This window comes from Bos mutus, chromosome 3 (assembly GCF_027580195.1).
Source record: "Bos mutus isolate GX-2022 chromosome 3, NWIPB_WYAK_1.1, whole genome shotgun sequence".
In the NCBI taxonomy this organism is placed as follows: Eukaryota; Metazoa; Chordata; class Mammalia; order Artiodactyla; family Bovidae; genus Bos; species Bos mutus.
The window spans coordinates 57,875,897-57,903,797 of NC_091619.1; the positions used below are offsets into that span (position 1 = coordinate 57,875,897).

A 27,901-nucleotide genomic window follows, 5' to 3' on the forward strand; every position below is an offset into this window, starting at 1 on the left:
AACATATAAAAGGAATGATTTCGGCGAGCCCAGACTCTTGAATCTTCCCATACATGGAAAAGTGCTAAATTCCTTAACTTATCTGGTTTTTTTAATTAACAATAATCTTTTGATGCTCAGACTATCTGCCCTTTGTTGTAAAACTTTTATATAATCAGGCTCCTCCCCTTGCCTCTTGGGAGCAGTTCTCCCAGGCTTGAAGTCCTAAAAATTCCCACCAAATAAAACATAACTTTCAACTTTTAGGTTATGACTATTTTTAAGTCAATGTGGAAAAGTGAAATCTTCTGTAAAATCTCATATAACTTCAAATAAAACAGTTGTTTTTACACTGGGTTTTTAAAATGGGGTTTAAGCACTATGGTTTAACATATGGCAGGTTAACCACATTACTCTTCATATTGTATTTGAATGCTCACAAAGGGTTTCCTAGGTGGAGCCAGTGGTAAACAATCCACCTGCTACTGCAGGAGACACAAAAGATATGGGTTCAATCCCTGGGTTGGGAAGAGCCCTGGAGTAGGAAATGGAAACCCGCTCCAGTATTCTTGCCTTGGAAATCCCATGGACAGAGGAGCCTGGTGGCCTACAGTTCATGGGGCTACAGAGAGTCGGACACAACTGAGCAACTAAACACACATGCAATAGACCATTTACCTTTGCATTCATGGTACTTATTGTAGGACCTAGAACACGTAAGCAGGGTATCAAGGAGAAAACAGAAGGCTAAAAGCAATGAAGCAGATATCTAACCTGTTTTCTTTATTTTTCCATCAGGTGACCAGCCCTCAAACAGAACACAAAATAATAGGTACTAATTCCTCTCAATTAAGGACTAGGCTACTTACAAACTAACAGATCATAAAACCAGATATATTAACATTAGCCAATTTACATCAGAGATAGATGCTGAAGAGTCTGGGAGACAACTGTAGTGGATTAAGTTGTGAGATAGGCAACATCGTTTAGGAGAAGAGGTGTTTCACCCTCATCTCAAATCAAATGAGGTGCTTCTAGGGAACCACTCAAAGATTTGACATTCTCAAGAGTTGACAGTAGTTAGGAGCTATTACAGAGACTCACCAAATGTATTAAATGTAGATACTTAATGGTGGATGGAGCCACCTAAGCCCAGTGGCAGACTAAAGACTTGTCAGAACACCCTTTGCAATGGCAGGGAAAATGCATCTCTATCCTCTGGATCTCAGAAAAAGGAGGGTGAGGAAAGCAGTCATAAGTGGTCAAGCAGAGGAGAGGCATTCCTATCTCATAAAGGGAACTGTTAGGGGAAGTACACTGACTGAAACCACCCACCCTGGCCAGACACCATAGTAACAATTTGCATGAGTTGTTTTACAACAAGATGTCCTGGTAAGGAAAATGGAACTAATTAGCCACCACCAATTGGACGAGTTCAGGAAAGGTCAAAAGGTGACACCACATGTCCAACCACCTCCCAGAATCCTTCTCGCTGGGATCTATCTTGGTGGAGCAATGTGTGAGCTACCAGGAAGGACTCTGAGTCAGAATGATTGTCCAAAGACAACTTGGAAACTAATCCCATCACCATAAAACCTGAGACTGTGACCAGAGCAGTCTCAGCAGTTCTCCTGGGTTCCCTTACCCTACTGCTGTCTGCCTGGCTCTCCTTCCCAATAAAATCTTTTGCATTGTCAGTACATGTGTCTCCTTGGACAATTCATTTCCGAGTGTTAGACAAGAGCCCACTTCCAAGCCCTGGAAGGGGTCCCCCTTGCTGCAACAGAACTAAAACCCAAAATTCACAGAGGTATACTGTGAAGCTAAAGAAGCTTAAAATTCAGAAACCCTCAGGTGCAGGGGAAATTCTAACACTCTGGGAGAGACTCTAGTATTGTGCTCACAAAGATATATGATTTTGTAAACTTTGCAAAGATATTTTAACTACAATCTGTTCAAACTGTTCTTTTCATTCCAACCATTCCTCCTTTACACTTCCTATTATGTCAGGAATGACTGAAAGCATTTTAGAGACTTTGCTAAAGTAAAACTGAGATAGGAATATGTCATTCTAACTGTAATTAGGAAGAAATTTGAGAATTTTTCAATAAAAAAAGAAATTACAAACTCATGATTTGAACATATTTGAAAAGCATCTTGGCTTTTTTAATCTTTAAATTAATGTATATTTTAAAAAGATAAAACTTAGATAAAACATAATGGAATACACAAACATAATAGAAGATGAAAAATACCTTTGAATAAATAAAAATTATTCTTATTTAGAAAAGTAAATCATAAAAGTTTCTAGATCAAACAAAAGAACTAAATTATTTTTTTAATTCTAAGTAAAATAATGATTAGGCACCTGAATTATTTCATAATCAAATTAACAAACAGAATGAAATATTTTTAAGTTTCTTGCTGATTTAACACAAAATTCTAACACTGATGGAGATACATAAAACTCCCAATAGCCAGTACCATGAAGACACCAAAGAAAAAAATGATAAATGAACACTGTTAGTTCAAACTTAAAAATTACTGCCAAGAAAACCTGAAGTTTCCTGAAATCTTACAACTCATATACAAAAGAAATGTCAGTCACCAGTATATGGCGGTGGTGCTTCTTCAACCAGAAAACACAGATATGGGAACCACTGGAATAAAGCTGAGAGTGGCAGACCTCACCATTTACTTCACTGAATCTAAGACTGCCATTATAAGACTCATCACTATTTTATGCGCCACTAAGAAAGAAAGTGTAACAATTAAATTACAACGTTATGCTTTGTTACAATTTTTATATTTAAGAGAAGAGGCAAAAAAAAAGGAGTTATTATTGTTTAGGTATTTAATCTTGGTTATCTATAATCTTGGTTATACATTCTTGCTACAAAATGTACGCAGGGAAGAAAAAGACTGGAACCCAAGAGATCTTGTGGGAGTATATTCTTATAATTTCCATACTGAGTGGTGAAAAGGCTAGGATACTTCACAATCCAATATAGGAAACACTATCAAGGTCTCAATAACTCAAGAATGATGGTCTAAACTACAATTTTGAACAACTATTCTGAAATAGAACCCTTTCTACTTTATATGCTGGCAGAGGGAATAACAGTGAAGGTGCTGTGAAGATGTTACATATACATATATATATATATATATTTACACACACACCCATCCCAATTTCTAGACAGAATAATGATAGTAACAGCTACTTATAAATACCACCTTGCTCTGCTATGTGTATGTATATGTGTGTGTGCATATATCTAACACATCAATATCCTTCTCTCCTTTCCTTAGCAATTTTATGTAAGTCATGATAGAGATGGTGGACTTTACAATGTAGCACAGGGAGGAGAAAATTACAGTGATATCATGGCTAACTGAGATGAGTATCATCTAGAGATTGACACAAGGATTGATGGAATTTTGACTCTCTCCCTCCTAAGAAAAAAACCATAGCTTTGACCAGACGGACCTTTATTGGCAAAGTAACATTAAGTTAGATGTAGCATATTGCAATTGCCATTATGTATGGGAATGTCAGTAGAAGGGTATATGTAAGGTGCTAAACAGTAAAGTGGACTTTATTACATGTTGCAAACTGGCTCTTGTAACATACTTTCCATTCAGACAAGGCTGAAAAGCTAGAAAATGGATAAGCTCTTTTTCTATTTTCTATTTATAATAGGAGAGGTTGAAAGGCTATAAAATATACCTCCTGGACTTCCTATTCCAAAGTTTGAGATGCAAATAACATTTTTCCCACTAGATGTCCTTGTAAGATATTTGGAAGGTAGAACTGGAACCCCTTTTTTGTATTTTTCTGATGGCAAGCATGGTCATGAAAATAAGGTTTCCCAGAAGTAGTGATTCCATGACATCCAGCTTCTGCCCATGAAAAAGATCCTATCAACACTATACCATATAAGAAGACAGGGAGAAAGATAAATCTAATAGTATCATTTGAGGTCCTAGATTCTGCAATACCTAAAGCCAGATTATCATCTGAACTTTCAAATTCCTTTAAAATATTCTTTGTTTCAATCAGTTTGAATTGGTTTCTGCTTCTTGCAATTGAAAGACACTCACTTAATACATATTCTGAAAATAAGTATAATTTTTTGATTATCTCACTTCTTATAAAAATCAGCAGTTTTCTATATATAAACTCATTTTAAGAGCAGCTAGGTAATGAGAAGCGAGTTCCCAACTTCCTGAACTGAAAAAGTGAATAGTGTTACAGTGATTTCAAACACACTGTCAAATTTTATAAGCAAGATTATTGCTGAATAAAAATGGAGAATGGCAAGTGTGTCACATGTGGCTATAAATGTTCAAAGTATTATAATATGGATTATAATGGCCCCTGCCAATAAAATACCATGATCCCTAAACTCCCTCTGTTTCCAGAAAGAATCCTAGGTTTTCCTGCTGTGGTAAATGGAAAAGGTCAGTTTTTCATTCCAATCCCAAAGAAAGGCAATGCCAAAGAATACACGAACTACCACACAATTGCACTCATCTCACACACTAGTAAAGTGATGCTTAAAATTCTCCAAGCCAGGCTTCAGCAATACATGAACCAAAACTTCCAAATGTTCAAACTGGTTTTAGAAAAGGTACAGGAACCAGAGATCAAATTGCCAACATCCGCTGGATCATGGAAAAAGCAAGAGAGTTCCAGAAAAACATCTATTTCTGGTTTATTGACATGCTAAAGCCTTTGACTGTGTGGATCACAATAAACTGTGGAAAATTCTTCAAGAGATGAGAATACCAGACCACCTGACCTGCCTCTTGAGAAACCTATATGCAGGTCAGGAAGCAACAGTTAGAACTGGACATGGAACAACAGACTGGTTCCAAATAGGAAAAGGAGTACATCAAGGCTGTATATTGTCACCCTGCTTATTTAACTTATATGCAGAGAACATCATGAGAAATGCTGGGCTGGATGAAGCACAAGCTGGAATCAAGATTGCCAGGAGAAATATCAATAACCTCAGATATGCAGATGACACCACCCTTATGGCAGAAAGTGAAGAGGAACTAAAGAGCCTCTTGATGAAAGTGAAAGAGGAGAGTGAAAAAGTTGGCTTAGAGCTCAACATTCAGAAAACAAAGATCATGGCATCCGGTCCCATCACTTCATGGGAAATAGATGGGGAAACAGTGGTTGACTTTATTTTTCTGGGCTCCAAAATCATTGCAGATGGTGACTGCAGCCATGAAATTAAAAGACCCTTACTTCTTGGAAGGAAAGTTATGACCAACCTAGACAGAATATTAAAAAGCAGAGACATTACTTTGCCAACAAAGGTCTGTCTAGTCAAGGCTATGGTTTTTCCAGTGGTCAGGTATGGATGTGAGAGTTGGACTATAAAGAAAACTGAATGCCAAAGAATTGATGCTTTTGAACTGTGGTGTTGGAGGAGACTCTTGAGAGTCCCTTGGTCTGCAAGGAGATCCAACCAGTCCATCCTAAAGAGATCAGTCCTGGGTATTCATTGGAAGGACTGATGTTGAAGCTGAAGCTCCAATACTTTGGCCACCTGATGCGAAGAGCTGACTCATTTGAAAAGACCCTGATGCTGGGGAAGATTGAGGGCAGGAGGAGAAGGGGACGGCAGAGGATGAGATGGTTGGATGGCATCAGTGAATTAACGGACATGGGTTTGGGTGGACTCCAGGAGTTGGTGATGGACAGGGAGGCCTGGAGTGCTGTGGTTCATGGGGTCGCAAAGAGTCAGACACGATTGAGTGATTGAATTGAACTGAAATGATGTTCTGTTCCAAGACTCATTGACCTTGATGGTAAGCTGTTGCTCTGCTCCTCTCCTCTTCCTCAGATCGCCTGTGTTTGGGCTTGCAGGGTTATCAGTGCCACTTCTCAGACTTTTTTTTTTTTCACTTTTACATTTTCAATAATTTTCTACAGCTCTACAATAGCTAATTAAAAAGAAGGATGCTCTTTTATATTTGTTTCTTGGATTTAGTTCTCTCCTCATCCTTATTTCCGCCATCCAGAAATATTGTTGTTCAGTTGTCGTGTCCAACTCTTTGTGATCTCATGGACTATAGCAAAGCAGGCTCCTCTGTCCTCCACTATCTCCAGGAATTCACTCAAATTCATGTCCATTGACTCGGTGATACTACCCAACCATCTCATCCTCTGCCACCTCTTCTCCCCTCCTCAATCTTTCCGAGAATCAAGGTCTTTTCCAATGAGTCAGCTCTTCACATCAAATGGCCAAAGTACTGGAGCTTCAGCATCAGTTCTTCCAATGAATATTCAGGGTTGATTTCCTTTAGTATTGACTGGTTTGATCTCCCTGCAGTCCAAGGAATTCTCCAGAGTCTTCTCTAGCATAATTACAAAGCTTAAGTTCTTCAGTACTCAGCCTTCATTATGGTCCAACTCTCACATCTCTACATGACTACTGCAAAAACCATAGTTTTGACTATCCAGAAATACTGCTATTTATATTTTAGAATATTTGCTTAAAGTCAATTTTTTCTGTTTATACTGTAAAAAATTATACTATTTTGAATGTAGTATTTATTTAGAAATTAGATCATATACAGTACTAAAGGCCCTCTTGATTTCCACCCTATCCCGATTCTCTTGCTCTGCTCCCTAGAAGCAACCACTATTCTAAATTTTCTTGTAGCCTTAAAGTTCCTTTTTTATATTTTTACATATGTAGTTTCCACAAATATCATATATACTAATTTTTAATATACCTGAATGGTATCATGATCTGCATACCTTTTTGCAAGTTACTTATTTCAAATCCATCATATTTCACTTAGCTGTTTCTCTATTGATGCCTTTAGGTTATTCAGTTTCCATTGTTACAAACAAAGTGTAAGGAACATCTGTATTCTTCCCTCTTCCCTCTCCTCTCTCTATATCTTCCTCTCCCCCTCATCTCTTCCCTCTGTTTCTCATTTTATTTCTCCTAATAAAAGACATGCTATACCTCTGGTCTTAATTTTTTCCACAATCCTTCATGCAAGTGTTTGCCTACCATCTTAGGTTACAATGTTTATAAAGTCCCCAGCCAATAATAATTTTTAACAGTTTTAACGATATAATTTACATACCATAAATTAACCAGTACTAAGTGTACAGTTCAGTGGGGTTTTTAAAGTAATTTTATAGTTGTACAACCAACTCCACTACTAAATTTTAGATACCCATCACTCCAAAAGGAACCTCATGCCCATTTGCAGTCATTCTCCATTTCCACCACATGCCCTGAGCAACCACTATGCTACTTTCTATCTATAGATTTTTTTCACTTTCATATAAACGAAATTACACAATACACAGTCTTTTGTGTCTCACTTCTTCCACCTAGCATAATGTTTTTGAGGTTCATCCATGTAGTAGCATGTAATACTTTGCTAAGTTTTATTGCTGAATAGTATTCCATTGTACCGATACACCACATTCTGTTTCACCAGTTGTTTCCACTTCATGGCTATCATAAATAACGCTGCTATGAGCATTCATGTACAAGTTGTTGGGTAGACATATGTTTTTAAATCTCCTGGATAAATTTCTAAGAGTAAAAAGTGCTGGGTATGGTAATTTGGTGCTTAACATTTTGAGAAACTGGTAAACAGTTTCCAAAGTGGCTGCACCATCTTACATTTCCACTGGAAGTGTATGAGGGTCCAATTTCTTCACACTTTTGCCAATACTTGTCTTTATTAAAAATACAAATTTATTTTTGGACATGTGTAAGTGTTTCCATCAAGAAGATACCTAAAAGGGGAATTCCTGGATTATTGTTTATACCCATTTTCAGTTGTAATAGTTAGAACCATATCATCTCAGGAGGAGCTACCTCAATTTACACTCAACATGCTTGCCGTACATAATACTGTGTGACCTGTTCATCTCTGCTAATCTGATGAATGAAAAAAAGACATCTCATTTTAAATCACACTTCACTGATTATTACTAAAGTCAAATACCTTTCATATGTCAATTGATCACCTGACTTCATCTTCAGTAATGTACCTATTCATATCCTTTACTGTATTTTTCTTTCATTTATATATCTTTTTTGTTGACTTATAAAATAATTTTTATTCTGGATATTAATCCTGTCAGTTTTATGCATTAAAAATATTTCCTCTCAATCTCTTAAGAAATTTGGAGTAACATCTTTCAGAGTTCTATGCAAAACATTTCTCCCAACTACTATCAATTACAGTCTTATGCTCCTTGATTCCTGTGACTAAGAACTTAACTATCCATGCTAAGAGTACATTTCATTGTTTCCCTGGGAGTCCTATGAAATATGCATACAAATAAGACCTCTAGCTGCCTTTCCTGGGAGGACAAATGAATTAGGCTACTTTTGGACATGTACTAGTCAGTTTGTTAAAAAAAAAAACCAAAAGCAAACAACAACATAAAAACTGATATTCGTATTTTAAGGAAAAAAAAAAAAGGAATTCATTAAATGGGTAGAGTATAGAATGGTTAGGAAAACAACATCAGATTAAGGCAGGCACCAAAGGAGGTAATCCACAATTGAGAAGCAATGCATTTAAGACCCCCTTCATGGATCACAGCTGTGTTATAGCAAAGGTGCTTGCATAACTCAATGAAGCTATGAGCCATGCCATGCAAGCCCACCTAAGATGGGTCATAGTGAAGAGTTCTGACAAAAGGCAGTCCACTGAAGGAGGAAAAGGCAACCCACTCCAATACTCTTGCCTGGAAAACCCCATGGTCAGTATGAAAAGGCAGAAAGATATGACACTGGAAGAATGGCCCCCCATGTCAGAAGGTGTCCGATATGCTACTGGGGAAGAGCAGAAGGCAATTACTAGTACCTCCAGAAAGAATGAAGTGGTTGGGCCAAAGCAGAAATGATGCCCAACAGTGGATGCATCTGGTGGTGAAAGTAAAGTCTGATGCTGTAAAGAACAACGTTCCATAGGAACCTGGAATGTTAGGTCCATGAATCAAGGTAAACTGGATGTGGTCAAGCAGGAGAGGGCACAACTGAACATCAACATCTTAGGAATCAGTGAACTAAAATAAACAGGAATGGGTGAATTTAATTCAGATGACCACTGTAACTACTACTGTGGGCAAGGATCCCTTAGAAGAAGAGCAGCCCTCATAGTCAACAAAAGGGTCCAAAATGCAATATTTACGTACAATCTCAAAAATGATGGAATTACAGCTGAACTATTTAAAATCCTAAAAGATGTGCTGCACTCAATATGTCAGAAAATTTGGAAAACTCAACAGTGGCCATAGAACTGGAAAAGGTCCAGTTTTCATTCCAATCCCAAAGAAGGTCAATGCCAAAGAACATTCAAACTACTATACAATTGTGCTCATTTCACATGCTAGCAACTGCTACTGCTAAGTCATTTCAGTCGTGTCCGACTCTGTGCGAACCCATAGATGGCAGCCCACCAGGCTCCCCTGTCCCTGGGATTCTCCAGTCAAGAACACTAGAGTGGGTTGCCATTTCCTTCTCCAATGAGTGAAAGTGAAAAGTGAAAGTGAAGTCGCTCAGTAGTGTCTGACTCTTCGCGACCCCAAGGACTGCAGCCTACCAGGCTCCTCCACCCATGGGATTGTCCAGGCAAGAGTACTGGAGTGGGGTGCCATTGCCTTCTCTGACATGCTAGCAAGGTTATATTTAAAGTCCTTCAAGCTAGACTTCAGCAGTATATGAACTGAGAACTTTCAGATGTACCAGCTGGGTTTCGAAGAGGCAGAGGGACCAAAGATCAAACTGCCAACATTTGCTGGATCATGGAGAAAGCAAGGGAGTGTCAGAAAAATATCTACTTCTACTTCATTGACTATGCTAGAGACTTTGGCTGTGTGGATCACAACAAACTATGGAAAATTCTTGAAGAGATGGGAAAACCAGACCACTTTAACTTGTCTCCTGAGAAACCTGTATGCAGGTCAAGAAGGAACGGTTAGAATCGGACATAGAATTGACAGGCTCAAAACTGGGAAAGGTGTTTGGCAAGGCTGTATATTGTCGCCCTACTTATTTAACTTATAAGCAGGGTATATGGATACAAAATGCCAGGCTAGATGAAACACATGTTAGAATCAAGATTGCCAGGTGAAACATTAACAACCACAAATATGCAGATACCACTCTGAAGACAGAAAATGCAGAGGAACTAAAGAGCCTCTTGATGAGGGTGAAAGAGGAGAGTGAAAACACTGGCTTGAAACTCAACATCAAAAAAAAAAGCTAAGCTCATGGTATCCAGCCCCATCACTTCATGGAAAATAAAAGGAGAAAAAGTGGAAGCAGTGACAGATTTTATTTTCTTGGGCTCCAAAATCCCTGTGGGTGGTGGCTGCAGCCATGAAATTAAAAGACTCTTGCTCCTTGAAAGGAAAGCTATGACAAACCTAAGACAGCATATTAAAAACCAGAGACATCACTTTGCTGACAAAGGTCTGTATATTCAAAGCTATGGTTTTTCCAGTAGTCATATACAGATGTGAAGAAGGATGAGCACTGAAGAACTGATGCTTTCAAACTTTGGTATTGTAGAGTATTCTTGACAGTCCCTTGGACTGCAAGGAGATCAAACCACTTAATCCTAAAGGAAGTCAATCCTGAATATTCATTGGAAGGACTGTTGCTGAAGCTCCAACACTTTGGCCACCTGATACAAAGAGCTGACTCACTGGAAAAGACCCTTATGGTAGGAAAGGCTGAAGGCAAAAGGAGAAGGGGACAGCAGAGAATGAGATGGTTAGATAGCATCACAGACATGAATCTGAGCAAAGTCCAGGTAACAGTGGAGGACAGAGGAGCCTGGTGTGTTACAGTTCCTGAGGCTGCAAAGAGTCAGACACAGCTTTGCGACTGAACAACAACAAGAAGCACTGAATATATTGTCTATTATGAATAGACAGATACTCAACCTCCAATCTGATGGCAATGCCATCAATGGATATTCATTGCTATACCACTATATTCTCAATTCTGCAAAATAAATCTCCGTTTGATCTTCTGTTTTTGAGTCAAGCTCACAAGACTCACTTGCAATATTAGTTTCTTGTTAAGACATTGCTTCTAATATAACAAGTAAACCAGGCCTGAAGTTCAAGTAAAAGTGAAAGTGGCTCAGTCATGTCCGACTCTTTGCGACCATGGATTACACAGTCCATGGAATTCTCCAGGCCATAATACTGGAGTGAGTGGCCTTTCCCTTCTGCAGGGGACCTTCCCAACCCAGGAACCGAACCAGGGTCTCCTGCATTGCAGGCGGGTTCAAGTACAAAGATATAATTATTTCAAGGAACATAATTAGTCTTCTCTACCACCCAGCAGAAGTATTTTGAGGGCTATCTCTCCAATCTTATATTAGAAATATATACAAAATAAAAACTATAAGCACAGTTGGCATATCATTTTATAGGATCAGTAGATATTTTTTACAGTAATTTTTAAATATATCAAGATTATTATGACTATATTTAAAACAAGCATCTCTCAGAAAAAAACACTGCCAGTTTATCCTCTTCTGTCTATCAAGAAACTGTATTCCTCTATTCACCAAGTATTTCCTGAGTCTCTACTATGCGCTGAGCATATCACCATGTGATAGATTTCAGTCAACAGCAAAAACTGACATTATAATTTAGTGGGGAAAATTGTACTATTAAAACAAAATGGCATGATTCCATGAAAATATATAACAGGAGACCTTAATCTAGTATGGGGAGATCAGAGAACATCTTCCTGAAAGCATAATAATTGAAATAAAATATGAAGGATGTGATAAAGTGTTAATAAGGTGAAAGGAAAAGAGAAAAAAAGACTTTCAGACAAGAAACAGTATGGGTAAAGGTCTTATAAAAGAAAAATATCAGGGTGAATTTCAGAAATTATAGCTTAAAAAGGGTATTTTTAATTGTCAGGAAATCAGTAATTATGTATAGGTACTATTTATATCTTTCGTTAATTCCTTTGAGAGGCTCCTCTGTCCACAGAATTCTCCAGGCAAGAATACTGCAGTGGGCTGTCATTCCCTTCTCTGGGGGATGTTTCCAACTCAGGGATCAAACCCAGGTCTCCTTCATTGCAGGCAGATTCTTTACCATCTGAGACATGCACAATTCTCTTTTGAGAGGTTTATATAAAATCAGAAAATGGAAGAAGAAATTTGGCACAATAAATTTTCAATAATCCATACTAATGGGAGATATTAATATAGATAAGCAAGAAATAGCAGACAAAATTATCTTGATTTAGTTTTGAATTAACCCAATACATTTTTCCCACAGTAGACTGATTTGTTTTGCTCAAACTAATTATTTGTAATATATTAATAAACATTAGCTAGCAAAACAATCATCTTTCATTTGGGGCATGCTTCTGAATACTACAGCTTTGGGTGTTAAAGTCAGTAACAATGCCAAGGTAATCATAGTAATAACAATGTCTTATTGTATCTTAAAATGCGCTATAAGAAGTGATAGGAAGGAAGTCAAACAAGATACAAGGGTCAAATTATGACAGGCGTTATACGCCATGCTAAGAATAGATTCTATTGTACATTCAATGGAGTAAAATAAAAATTATTTAAGTAGGGAGCAACCAGATCAGATTTGGGAGATAGCTAAGAAAACTGAGGTTTTCCCAGGTGGCACAGTGGTAAAGAATCCGCCTGTCAATGCAGGAGATGCAACAAAAGATGAGGGCTCGATCCCTGGGTCAGGAAGATCCCCTGGAGGAGGAAATGGTGACTCATTCCAGTATTCTTGCCTGGAAATTCCACGGACAGAGTAGTGTGGCGGCCTTCAGTACATAGGGTCACAAAGAATCAGACACAACTGAGCACAAACGTACACATACACACAAGAAAACCAAAGGTAAGGAGACTGATGAAGCAAATATTTTTAGATATCCTGGAAAGGGATGATAACTGAACTAAGATAGGAGGACTATAAGGAGAAATGAGAGGACAAATTACTGACAAGACTCAGTTACCAATGAGAGGTAGGGGAAAAGGACAATGAAACAATCTAAAATGACTCCCAGATTTCTGGCTTACATGACTTATTTCTCCATTTTCACCAAAATAGGGGATACAGATTTAGGGGAAAGAAAATTTCCTCAACTTGGCTTCCCAGGTAACATACCCAAGTAAAAATTAAACATGACTGGAGAACTGAAAAAAGACATCTATTAGCACAAAGATAGGAATAGGAAGTGGCAGCACCTGAAGTAACTTGAGTGGATGACTCACTGGGGAAACACCACGAACAGAGAAACTAAAGAAAAAAGGTCAAAAAGAGGATTACTGATGATACTTACCAAAGCAGGCAGGAATAGAGATCAACCTTAGGATTTGAAGTATAAAAGGAAAGAAAGTAGAAACTGTGAAATCAGCCTATTAAGAAGTTTGGTTTTGAAGGAGATTTGATAAAAACGAGAGAATACAGCATAGAGGAAGAAAGTTTACATTTTCATATTATTTTTCAAATGATAAAACTTGAATATACATATATATATTTACAGTACAAATGTAATGTACATGTATTACATGTATATATGTACACATATACATAGAGTACATGTATATATGTACACATATACATACATAAAGTGGAAGAAGAGAGTGGAATTGAATAGTTGAAAATATGAGTAGGTCTTTTAAAGCATGATACCAAAGATAAAAACTGTGAAACATACTTTTGATTACATAAAAATTTAAATTTTTGTAAAGCTGAAAGATAAATAGGAAAAGTTTATAACACAGAGCCAGAAAAAGGTTAATAATGGTAATAAAGACACTCAAATATTTCAACTGAAATATAAGCACAGGTTACTCATTAAAAATACAAAAATGACTAAAAAACAGAAAGTTCAACTTTTGCGGGCAATAAAATCAACTGAAAAATATGAGATGCTATTTTACACTGAGTAACTAAAAATCTAAAAGTTACAGTAACATTCTTATATTTCAATGAAACAAACCCTCATGTTTTTGTACATTTATGTACATAGAAAACATGTATCAGGAGTCTTAAAAAATAAATCTACAATAATACTAATCTCAACACTTTTCAAAAAAGAATGAAAACAACTTAAATGTCCAACAACAGGAGCTGCCTTTTTTAAAAGATAGTACATAATCATACAATGGAACACAAGTATTTTGCTACAGTAAAAAAGGAAAGAAAACCCAAAAGTTGTTGAGATTGTACAACATGAGAAGGCTCATACAATGGTGATAGTAATGCAAATTGGCACCACAACCTCAGAAGACTATTAACCATATCTATTAAAACTGAATTCTACAACTATGTATATACTCAATAGAAATTCATACATATGTTCACCTGTATACATGTACCAGAATGTTTAGAGGAGCACCATTATAATAGCCTTCAAATAGAAACTTAACATATAACAACACAGAATGAGTAAATTGTGATATACTCAAACAATAGAATACAATACAGCCAAGAGAATGGACAGTTTCTAACTATACTCAACAGTAGGGATGAATCAGACACAAAAGATTACCCAGTGTATGATTGCATTTATAAAGTAACCAAAACTAATCAATGCTATTGGAAGTAGGGAGAATGGTTACTATTGAAGTGAAGAGTTAAAAAATTAGTTCTATAAATGTTATTATTTTAATAAATTTAATACACTGTACATTAAAAATTCCCTACAGAATGACATCTGACTGTATGGGAAAATTCATGACATAAAAATGAAAAAAGTACAATGTATACTATAGATGGCAGATTAGGTAATGGTTAAAACTGCAGGTTCTAAAGACTACTTGGGCTTCCCAAGTGGCACTAATAGTAAAGAACCCACCTGCCAATGCAGGAGACATAAGAGATATGGGTTCAATCCCTGAGTCAGGAAGATCCCCTGGAGGAGGGCACAGCTACCCACTTCAATATTCTTGCCTGGAAAATCCCATAGACAGAGGAACCTGGCAGGCTACATAGGATTATTAAGAGTCAGACACAACTGAAGTGACTGAGCAGCCAAGACTACTTGAATTTGAATCCCAGTTTATATGCTATTGGGCAAATTAGTTAACTGCTTCAGTTTCTTCACCTGCAAATGGTGTTAATGAAATTACAGACCACATTGGGCTGTGAGGTGGATCAGATAAAATAAATGGGATTAAAGCACTTATGATACTGTCTGGTACATTATAAGTACTACACTATTATCATTACCCCCAAATAAGAATTACTCCCCCAAAAGTAGTAATAACTGCAGGCAACTTTCTGAAACCCTCCTTCTTGTATCTAGGATTCTAGAGAGATTTCTCTCTTTTATTAAACAATAGTTATCTTATGAATTATGTAGACCAAAGCTCCTTGTTTTTAGATAGATTAAATTTCTGTTAGAATTCAATACTGAATTCCTGTTAGAATTTCAGTGAATTCAAAAGAGGTTCTATACTGTGTAACTCCCTTGCCATGTAAAAAGTGCTAAATTTTATGCTCAAATATAGTAACTAATCTCACTATCAGTTTTCTGGTTCAATCTTTCTCTGCCTTTTATTTTGAGACTCCTGTTTATTTTTTTAAATTCTACTTTAAAGATAACATGGTTCATATAAATGCCTTCTCTAGCAAAACATTTGAAATCTTTAGCTGTGGTAATAGCAAGGGGGCTGGGGGGGCTGATGTTGAGGAGGTCCAAGAGTGATTAATAAATAAATGAAGACTGACAATAAAATAGAAAGTTCCATTTCTGGCTTAGGAAAATGAAAAGCTTCCCCCACCCTCCAGCTCAGGGTTAAAAAAGAAAAAGATGTCTGAGATAAATCTGGCTAGGGCACAGTCTTCAGATAATCAAATACTAATCTAGGTGTTGCTGTGAAGGTATTTTGTAGATGTGATGAAAAGTCCATAATCAGGTCACTTGAAATAAAGAAGATTATCCTAGATAAACTGAGTGGGTCTGATTCAATCAACTGAAAGGTCTTGGAAGAGCAAAACTGAAGCCTCCCTGAAGTCAGCCTGTGGACTGCAGCTTCAGCCTATATCTGAGAGTTCCAGCATGCTCTTCCTGACAATCTACCCCATGGATTTCAGACTTGCCTAGCCAGCCCCCAACTTGCAGTATAGCTCTTAATATATAGCCTATGAACAATGTTTCTCTGGCAGAACCCTTGCTAATATAGGACTGAGTTTTCTAGCACTGGTAAGATTATTATGAAAGAGTTAACTAAAGCATTTATAAATTTTTAATGAAGTAGCTAATATGACATGGTGGTTAAGAACACAGACTCTAGAGCCACACTGCCTAGGTTCAAATTCCAGCTTGACTACTTACTATCCATGATACATCTAGCAAGCTGAACTAGAATAGGAGGAGCTAAATTATAAACAGAACTGACTCTTACAAAAGAAGCTAAGTAACATCTGTACAAACATGTTCTCTCAACTTTGTGGCTCACATACCACAGTGGTCTGCTGATGCTCTATAGTCTTCTACTCGAATAAGTGGTACAGAAATTGAATACTTATTTTATTAAGTAGGACCCCAAAATAATGAGATCTCAACACAATATCTTTAATTTTTTGAGTCAAGGTCCAGATGGATAATACAGATATTACAGATTTCCCAAGGACTTACAGGTTTAGATTCAACAGTTGTTTTACTAGAAAACAAAAGTTTTAAGTCACTGAAAAGTTAACATTATATGAACAGTAGGCAACAGGGAATACAACCTTAAAACAATGGCCATAAAGCCTGGGACTTCATACCTTTTAATAGCAAGTCAGCTAAAGATAGGGAATTTACATTGGATTTTGTGAGGCAGTCCTAATGTCAAATGTGCCACAGAATCAGCCCTCACTGTGAACTGTCAATTATTTCATTTCTCTAAAGGAGTCCCAAATTTGGTTCAGAAAACTATCCACAAAGATACAGAACATTACTGAATCTAATTTATATTATAATCAAAAAGTGAAAAGCCAAATTATTACCACAGGAAATACTCTATACTGTACTTCCAACAAAATTCTCGTGTTTGTAGATTTGCTTATTTAAAGCTTTCACTATACTATGAGCAACAAGCAGGCAACTCTCTATCTCCTTCATGACCCTCCTCCAAAATAAAAAATATATATAAATGAATAGACAAATTATAATACATTAAAATATAAAAATTTAAGCTATATCTCCATTTCTATTTAAGCAATTTAAGTTACACCTTCAATCAGGGGAAATAATTTATTACTTGCATTATGAAGGCGATGGCACCCCACTCCAGTACTCTAGCCTGGAAAATCCCATGGGCAGAGGAGCCTGGTGGGCTGCAGTCCATGGGGTCGTGAAGAGTCGGACACGACTGAGCGACTTCATTTTACTTTTCACTTTCTTGCATTGGAGAAGGAAATGGCAACCCACTCCAGTGTTCTTGCCTGGAGAATCCTGGGGATGGGGGAACCTGGTGGGCTTTCGTCTATGGGGTCACACAGAGTCCGACACGACTGAATCGACTTAGCAGTAGCAGTATAACCTCAATATTAACGAGAAAGAAGTCTATTTGTTACTATTGATGAGCATTTTTGAAGCTGTAAGGGACTGAAAGGGTTACAAAATCTACAAAAAAAAAGAAAAAAAGAGTAAAAAAAAAAAAAAGCATCAATGTTTTCCAGCAATTTTTAGGTTACTAAAGATACTAGCTGAATTTATTAAAACAAATGCTTTTACCTTTAAACACAAGATTGTGCTTAAAAGCATTTGTTTTAATAAATTCAGCTAGTATCTTTAGTAACCTAAAAATTGCTGGAAAACATTGATGCTTTTTTTTTTTACTCTTTTTTTCTTTTTTTTTCTTTTGAACTGTGGTGTTGGAGAAGACTCTTGAGAGTCCCTTGGACTGCAAGGAGATCCAACCAGTCCATTCTCAAGGAGATCAGCCCTGGGATTTCTTTGGAGGGAATGATGCTGAAGCTGAAACTCCAGTACTTTGGCCACCTCATGCGAAGAGCTGACTCATTGGAAAAGACTCTGGTGCTGGGAGGGATTGGGGGCAGGAGGAGAAGGGGACGACAGAAGATGAGATGGCTGGATGGCATCACTGACTCCATGGACGTGAGTCTCAGTGAACTCCAGGAGTTGGTGATGGACAGGTAGGCCTGGTGTGCTGCGATTCATGGGGTCGCACAGAGTCGGACACGACTGAGCGACTGATCTGATCTGAACAATTTTCTCTACCCATACTATTTGGTTTATATACTTAAATCATGTAGACCTATTACAGAATAAAGAGTTCCAGGTTTGTTTTTAGTTTATCCTTAAACAACAGATGTTCGATTCTCTTGCTCCCATTAGCTGTCCCTGATTTTAACTTTTCTCCACTTCTGCTATACACAAAACATCAATACTACACATAACATCCTAAGGGTTTTTCACTAAGAATAGAATTTTTTTTTTTTTTTTATTCTTCCAATTTTATTTTTAAACTTTACATAATTGTATTAGTTTTGCCAAATATCAAAATGAATCTGCCACAGGTATACATGTGTTCCCCATCCCGAACCCTCCTCCCTCCTCCCTCCCCATACCATCCCTCTGGGCCGTCCCAGTGCACCAGCCCCAAGCATCCAGCATCATGCATCGAACCTGGACTGGCAACTCGTTTCCTACATGATATTTTACATGTTTCATTGCCATTCTCCCAAATCTTCCCACCTCTCCCTCTCCCACAGAGTCCATAAGACTGTTCTATACATCAGTGTCTCTTTTGCTGTCTCGCATAATCGGGTTATTGTTACCATCTTTCTAAATTCCATATATATGCGTTAGTATACTGTATTTATGTTTTTCCTTCTGGCTTACTTCACTCTGTATAATAGGCTCCAGTTTCATCCACCTCATTAGAACTGATTCAAATGTATTCTTTTTAATGGCTGAGTAATACTCCATTGTGTATATGTACCACAGCTTTCTTATCCATTCATCTGCTGATGGACATCTAGGTTGCTTCCATGTCTTGGCTATTATAAACAGTGCTGCGATGAACATTGGGGTACACGTGTCTCTTTCCCTTCTGGTTTCCTCAGTATGTATGCCCAGCAGTGGGGTTGCTGGATCATAAGGCAGTTCTATTTCCAGTTTTTTAAGGAATCTCCACACTGTTCTCCATAGTGGCTGTACTAGAATGTTTTATGTCTTGTTTCGAATCTACTCCCCTGATGACCAATATTTAGATGGTCTCTTTACCTACAGTAGAACATGAGAATATCTTCAAAGATCAATACAGTGATTCAAAATTTGTTTCTCAGGCCAAAATTCAGAAACTATAATTCTTTAAGTACAGATCAAAAAATTTCCCCTAAATATATTACTGTGTATTTGCTTACACTGAGGCTCATTTGCCAATTCTCTACCCACATAATTTTGTGATAGTCTTTAATTCTCAAGTCTTGCTACTTTAAAAATAAACCTTCTTTCTTTTAATAAACATATATGGAAATCACTGAACTATAAGGCCAGAAAAGATCATAACCTCTGTAACAAATTTGTCCTTCTTAATTTTATAGTACAGCTTGGAGGTATTAAAACACTTATCTAAAGTGAACTAATGGAAAGAATCAGAAGATAGAATTTAGATTTTTCTTATTCTGAGTTCACACTCTTACTATTAAATCACACTTTAACTTTTCAATATCTATTTTAAAGATCTCTGGGAGAAGAATATTGATACTTAGTACAATATATGTTGGTACAATAGTTTACATGTTTTTCTGCTACTCCACATGACTCTACAAAGTTCAATAGCTTACAGGATGCATACTTTAATTATGAAAGTAACACATTTTATCTGACTTTAATTTTGTTTCTTTAAAACTTACACTGTTCTCATCAGTGCTCTGGCTTTTACTTTTTTCAAAAAAAGCTAAACTTTTGGTTTCTACAGTTCTTAATTTATAGAAGTTACATCAGATGTCATACACAGTTCTATAGATTCTAAACAGCTGGCCTTAGAAGGGGAGCAAACTGAGATGCTCGATCCCCTGAGATGATCAGAAAAGAGCATCCGATCATCCAAGGTCATTTTTCCCCCACGGTTGAGAGAATTATAGACAATCCATATATGAAATAACCAATCAGATATCATTTCTCAGAAATTCCATAGGCACCCTAGGTTCAACATGCCCCCCCCCCCAAATCTGTTTCTTCCCTTATATTTATTTCCTGACTCCATTACTGGCATCACAACCCACCCACCAAGGCAAAGAAGCTAAAAACTTGGGAGTTACTCCCAATCCCTCCTTTACTTCATTTCCCAAATGCAATCAGTAAAGCATAGTCTGCTCATTTTTAGTTTCCAAATTTCTTACATTTTAGGTCCTTCCTGTACCCTACCTTTACCATCTTGATCCAGACCCTCAAAGTCCCTCACTTGAGAGAGAGAGTCTTCTAATAGATTTCCTGCCTCCACTTCACTTGTTCCATATGCCATTTTCACATCACCATCTAAATAATCTCTCTAAAATCCAAATTTTATCATATCTTTCTCTTATTTCAGAGTCCACAGTAGCTTTGATAGTTTTATCCCATAGGATGAAATTCAAACTCTGCATTTTATGGTCTCTGTCCATTTCTTGAGTCTAATCTTGCATCGTACAATCTCCCCTCTTCCCTACCACCAACCCTGTCCTTTTTAGTCATAATGAACAACTTACTTTCTTCCTAGAATATGTCATGCTGTTTCAACCCTCTAGATCTTTGCTCACTCTGTGTGTTCCGTCTTCTCAGAACACACTTCTTCCTGTAATTCTACTGTTGAACACTTATCGTTTTCAATGCTCAACCCAGGGCTCACCTCTTCTTTAAAGTCCTTTTTGGACTTCATTCCCCACCCACCTCAGTGGAAATGACTATACTTTCTACTGGTTCCCCCAGTGAACTCAAGAAGCCATTTTTAACAGTTGTTTTTTGTTTTTTGTTTTAATTAAGTTGTTGACATGTCTGTCTCCCTCTTCTGAAATACGGGCATTCTGGAGCAGGTACTGGGTCCTATTCAATCTTTATTCCCACAGACTTGCATAAAGTCTGTCACGTTTTAGGCACTCAATATATTAGAATGAATAAATGAAAGCATGACTGAATGAACAAAGAAAAGAACAATAGAAGATACTCTTGAAGGAATATTTTTTAAATTAAGAAAAATACTCAATATTATATGGTACTCACCTAGGTATATTTACCTCCCATAAATTCCACATTTTTCTATTTAACGTAGTTTTCTTCTTTCCCCACTAAAAACCTATGATTTATTCCTTTGAGGAAATTTGGACATATATGTGTACTAGCATTTATTATCACATAAGTATACAGACAATTTTATAAACTATACTAATTACTTATTTTATTAATTTAATGGAATATGAGAATGATTATGGTCAACTCCTGACTATCTGGGCTTCCCAGCTGGGGCTAGTGGGAAAGAACCCACCTGCCAATGCACGAGAGGTAAAAGACGCAGGTTCGATCCCTTTCCAACCCCTGGAGGAGGGCATGGCAACCCATTCCAGTATTCTTGCCTGGAGAATCCCATGGTCAGAGGAGCCTGGCAGGCTACAGCCCATGGGGTCGCAAATAGTGGGACATGACCGAAGTAACTTAGCATACACTATCTGAAAGAATCTTAATAGCTATATGCTGACTTACTTAGGATCTTTTCATGTGCTGCTTCTGCCACTCAGCCATGGCTTACTTTTCTAAACTAGCTTTCATGGCTCTAATTATCCTGTTGCTGGCAATGAAAAGCAACAATATCCTAAGTGCAGGACACTGACCAGGAGAATGGGAAAAATGACTCATGAACAGGAGGTAACTTTATACAGTAAATAATCTGCACAAAATTGAATTACAGAATCATGGAACTGAATGTGATATTAATAAAATGTATTTAACATCCAAATAGTGTGGCTGTTTGTTTTGATTTTATTTTTTAAACTAATGAAGATTATTTCAAAATTCTGCGAATCTATCAAAATGGAACGTTACCAATTTTCCTTTAAAAACTAACTGAAAGTTTAAAGACATGAATAAGATATGAGATCACTAAATTTGTTCTTATTCAAAGCTATAAAAATTTTCATTGAAATATATTCACTGAGTTCCAGTATTAAAAACTAAAAAATTCTACTTCTAGTAGAGTCCAATAAGGAAATTAACTTTGTACCTAACTCTACAGATTATATACAAATTACTAGTTCACTAGGTTTGTAAAAGCTTATTTAGAGGAAAAACTGAAGAAATAAGTTAATGTCTAGTATGAGAAAATATAAATATAGCATTTTGTTCATATATGAACACTTGTGAGGATCTACAAATTACAAAGATGATGGAAAGATAGGTTGGTGTTTTTATTACATGCTATGCTCTAAACTTGAGAAGGAAAGGGCAACCTATTCCAGTATTCTTGCCTGGAGAATCCCATAGATAGAGGAGCCTGGCAGGCTACAGTCCATGGGGTCGCAAGAGTCGGACACGACTTAGCGACTAAATCACCACCATCACCATGCTCTAAACTCTGCTATGCTCTAAACCTGTGCTGTCCAATATATCAAACACTAACTGCCGCATGTAAGTTAAAAATTCAGTTTCTCAGTTGCCCTGGTTACATTTCAAGTGCTCAATAGCTGCAGGCAGTTAGTGGCAACCACAGAAGACAATATAGATAGGAACATTTCTATCACAGCAGAAAGTCTGATCGGATAGTGCCAAACCATGCAAACCATGGTATAAAATGCAAATTTCCAAATACTTTTCAAATGGCAGTACAAGTTCAAAAAGTAATTTTTCAATTGGCTATTTCACAGAAAGGGAAACTATACATATATGAATGAGAAGAAAAAATTAAATACAAATATTAATGAAGGTTTAAGTATATAAAATCAATTTTCTATGGCTTACTCTGAAATTATACCATATTAAATCTGAAAAGACTTTCAAGGTAATTTAATCCTTCATCCTCATTTTATAGAAATTGAATCTAGAAGACAGCACAAGGAAAAAAAAATAACTTTCATTTAAGATATCTATTATATCCAAATAGTCACTATTGAAAACAACCAAAATTTCCTATAATAATACTGATTAAAGTGAAGTCTAAGCTATTCTGTGTGTCTGAGAATAAGCTTTTCTGTTACATACAGAGGATGTTTGCACAGTGGTTAGGATTTCAGGTTCTAAGGTTAACCTGCCTAGTTCAAATGTTACCCTTTCACTGAACGAGCTGTGCAACCTTAGGCAAGTCATTTAGGCTCTCTGAGCCTCCTTTTTCTCATCTATAATATAAAATGGAGAATAACTGAACTATGTTATATAGCTGAAAAGATTAAGAAAATCATGCATGCAAACTTGAAAGAATCTGGCACATAGTAAACCCTTAAAAAATGCTGGTTTTTATGAAACCTACATTTTGGTTGAACCTAGTCTACTAGTGGGTGACTTTCTTTAGCTTCATCTTCAAAAGTTCTTAAGACAGAGAAACACTCTGGAAAACATAAAAATAAAAATCATTGTATGAACACTAGTGGCTCTAGCACTTGCAGTCACAGAAGAATGTGCATCCAAACCTCTACCAACACTGTAACCACAGGCCTCAGCACCATGGTTCTGACAGTGTTACACATAAAGCCCACAGGCAACATGCGAGGGGAACGGAAATCCACTGTGTGTGTGTGGCTTTTCTTTTTTTTTCATGAAATTAAAAAAAACTTTCAGGTCAAAATAGGTGACATGATTTTTATGTTGGGGACTGTGAATAAAGTGAAAGACAGGATAAGTGAAACAATTTTGAATGACAAGTTTAAAATTTCTCAGAGAATTTTATATGTTCACTTATTTTTCTAAAATTTATACTTCTGCCTATTAGCTGACGTTTAAATAACTACATTCAAATTTTGAGACCCCTATATTTATGAGAAGACTCCTATATTTATTTACTATATTTAGGAGAAGGGGATGACAGGATGAAACAGTTGGATGGCATCACCGATTCGATGGACATGTGTTTGACCAAGCTCCAGGAGTTGGTGATGGACAGGGAAGCCTGGCGTGCTACAGTCCATGCGGTCACAAAGAGCAGGACACAACTGAGCAACTGAACTGACTGATATTTATGAGAATAACTTTTTTTTAAATACACAAAACAAGCAGGTATGTAAAAGTAAGAGTTGCTCTTTCATTAAGTTTTAAGACATCTCAATACAATTTCCCAGTTTACCACAGTAGAATAGGTACCCAACTTAATGTTGGGCTTCCCAGGTGGCACAGTGGTAAAGGATCCACCTGCTAATGGGGAAGACGCAAAAGAGACATGCATTCAATCCCCGGGTCGAGAAGATCGCCTGGAGAAGGAAATAGCAACCCACTCCAATATTCTTGCCTGGAAAATTCCATGGACAGAGGAGTCTGGTGGCCTACAGCCCATGGGGTCACAAAGAGTTGGACATGACTGAGCGCAGTACAGTAAGCATTGGAGTACAGATTTCAATACAGTATAACATAAGCACCAGATGGTCCAAGCTAACTAAGACCCTTCTCAAATATTTTTATGCCCAACTTTATTGTTCTGGAATATTTTTAGAACTAAGGTCCAGAGTCACCTGTATGAGGCATGAGTCAAACCTCAAATCCTAACTGATCTGATATTTTTAAATCATTTCAAATCAAACACTTTCCTATTGGTAGTTTTCAGAGTTTTAATCTCATATTCCATAATGTTAGCATTTGTCATATTTTGCTTTTCAGTTAACTTTTATATGTATATTTTCTCTTTCACATTAGATAGTAAAACTTCTTGAGCTTTTACTTACAGGGTCTCCATATGAAACTAATACACTTGGTAGACACTTTGAAAATATTTGTGTTACTTGATTAGTTAGTGATGCAGAATGGATCAGGGGACCAGATTCAATTCCTTACTCTGATATCACTAACAGTATGATCTCAGCTCCTGCTTCTTCAAAGGTCAAGTTCTCTGGCTTTGAAAAGGAATGATTACATAGGTTGATCTCTAGGACCACTTACATTTCTAAAAGCTTACACTTTTATGTGTTGGTTGAAGTTTAAATTCAACTCAGTTGCTCAGTTGTGTCCTACCCTTTGGCCCATGGATGACAGCATGCCAGGTTTAAATAACTACATTCAAAGTCTGAAAGGCATATATTGAAGTTTAAATATTCAAATTTTGAAAGCCATATATTTTCAAACGTAATTTTTAAAAACTATACAAATCAGTTAGCTATATAATGGTATAAGTTATTCTTTCATTAAATATTAAGATACATAGATTAAAATGTCTTTGTTCACCATGGTAGACCAGCAGCAACATGTACCTGATAACATTGCTCCAAATCAAATTACAAACTAATCAACATGTGACATTTCAAATGATTGTCCAGTGAGACAGTTATTTTCTCTTATCACTTCAGAATATGTATTCAAACTACTATAATGACCTTCAGTTTCCATAAATAAACTTCTATAAAAAGCTGGCTAACATACTTAAGAACTAGGCTGTCACTAACAGTTAAAGCTTATGAAAGAATTTACTCAAACATTTTTAAAGTTTCCATTCTGTTTCCAGTAAATATTCTAAGATTATCTCATAGCTAGGAGCTTCAAATGTCTAGGGGAGAAATTGTTTGATAACCTTAATAATGGAAATATATAGATCACAAAAGAGTCTACTATCACCATTAAAAATATAAACATTGTACAGGCCAGTACTTGTTAATAAAAAAATCACTGATACGATTCAATTACCAAGCACATTTTGTAATACATTAATACATATTTTATCTTTATGTTAATAGAACTTCAAATTAGGAAAATGACAAAAGGCAGAAACAATTCTTTACACTTCCCTCATTTTTAATACTTTCTATACAGTTACATTTGTGCAATTATAAGAAAAAAGACCACTGAAGTTCCACCTCTACATTATTTTTTAAAAAATGTCCATCTCACGTATTGAAGACATTCAACTTTTCTGGAGCTCCTGAAAATTAACACCAAGATCTTATTGGTGAAACACAAACCACATAATTTGACCTAACTATTCATATTAAACAAAATGAATGACTAGATCTTTCCAAATTGATCCTGCTTTACTGATATGGGGGAAGTGAAGTGAAGTCAAAGTCTATCAGTTGTGTCTGACTCTGCAACACCATGGACTTTACTGTCCATGGAATTCTACAGGCCAGAATACTGGGTAGCCTTTCCCTTCTCCAGGGGATCTTCCCAACCCAGGGATCGAACCCAGGTCTCCCGCATTGCAGGCGGATTCTTTACCAGCTGAGCCATAAGAGAAGCCCTGATTTGGGGTGGGAGGAAGACTAAATTATGAAATTAACTTAAAACACGTTACAAACACAGAAACATTAAAAGATACTGTTTACACAAATTGGAATAAATCATCAGGTATCTCCTATTCATCTGGCATTGCCTCAAGGGCTTACATGTCATTTACTCCTAGTGACAAAACAAATGTTATCTGTTCATTCTGAACTATAAGATCTGAGTTGTACTGGGCAAAGGCAAAAACCATCCAGATTTACTGATTGACTAATAGACAGACTCACAGATAAATAAACAAAACCATATGGCCATACAGTAAAGTGCAGAGTGCCTGCACTTGCAGCTCTCAGAAGAAATCCACGGTATTCTGGAAGCACTTCAACTCGGAGTAACCTTTAAGTTTTAGACATTGTAGCAAATTTTTTAATGTCTTAAGAGAAGGCAAATCTGTCCTGCTTTTTTTCTCTAATGGGAAAAGTTGCTGCTCACTCTTAATATATTTTCAGCTCCTAACCTGAAGAGATGGAGGATCTCTAAAACAGTTACCCATTTAGGATTAACCTCACCTGCGGAGAACCAGAGCAGCAGTCCCTCACCTGATGATAAAATTGGGTTAGACCCAAGTGATGGAGGGAAGAGAGACAACACTACCTGTGGCTCCCAAAGCGGGGGACGGGGTCGGGGGGCGGGGAGGGAGAGACGGCTTGGGATGGTCAACGAGACTTCTTTATCCCGACCATATTTGGGGAAGTGTCTAATCTTGGGAGTCCCCCCGCTCTAGTGTAAAAGGGAGTCACGGGGACCTCTCTCCTCCCTCGCCCTCTCCATCCGGCCCTCGACGCTCAGCTCTCTCGCCGGAGCTGGGGGGAGGGAGTGGGGGAGGAAGGCAGCTGGTCCCTAGGGCCCCCTTGAGTGGTTCCCGGCGGCCGCTGAGGCCTGGACCATGCCTGCGGCCTCCCGGCTCCGACCCCGCGCCAGCCCGCCCAGCGAGCCCCCAGACCCGGCCCTTGACTCACCGCTCTCCACCTCGCTGCCTTTCTTGGCGGTCGCCGCGTTCCCCATGACTGGGGCGATGGGAGGAAGGGGTGAGGGAAGGGAAGGGAAGCGGGGCTGGCACCGTCCCCGCCGCTCCACAGGCTACGGCAGCTCCCGCTTCTACACCGGTCACAGCACTCAGTGCTCCTGGGGCTGGCGCCCAGAATGCGGGAGGGAAGACTAGGCAGGTTCTGAAGCCAAGGCTTCAGCTAACTCAGCCCCGGCGGCGGCGGCGGTGGCGGCGGCGGCGGCGGCGGGCAGACACTCCCCCTTCCCCCGCCCCGCCCCCCCTGCGCGCCCCCGGGCAGTCGCGCACCCGGGCCCGGGACCCTGTCCCTCTTCGCCAGCGGGCGCGCGCGCCGGAAGTGACGTGCCGGCCCGGGACGCGGGCGGCGGGCTGAGGGGATCCTCGGTCCGGGTAACCCGGCCTGGCACCTCAGCGGCCCACGGGGCTGGCGTGTGGTGGCCCGGGCTTACTCTCGGATGTCCATCCCAGAGATATGGGAGGCGGCGTGGGGACCGTTAGC

General features: G+C 37.9%; 1 protein-coding gene across 1 annotated transcript in view; it reads right to left on the bottom strand.

Moving 5' to 3' along the window:
- The window catches only part of PRKACB (protein kinase cAMP-activated catalytic subunit beta), a 144,755-nt gene extending 117,099 nt beyond the window's left edge, over window positions 1–27,656 (bottom strand). The window contains exon 1 of the mRNA XM_070367779.1: window positions 27,356–27,656. Within this exon, the coding sequence (XP_070223880.1) occupies window positions 27,356–27,401 (46 nt within the window). The 5' untranslated portion in view covers window positions 27,402–27,656. The remainder of the gene's footprint in view (window positions 1–27,355) is intronic.
- Between the last annotated feature and the right edge of the window lie 245 nt (window positions 27,657–27,901).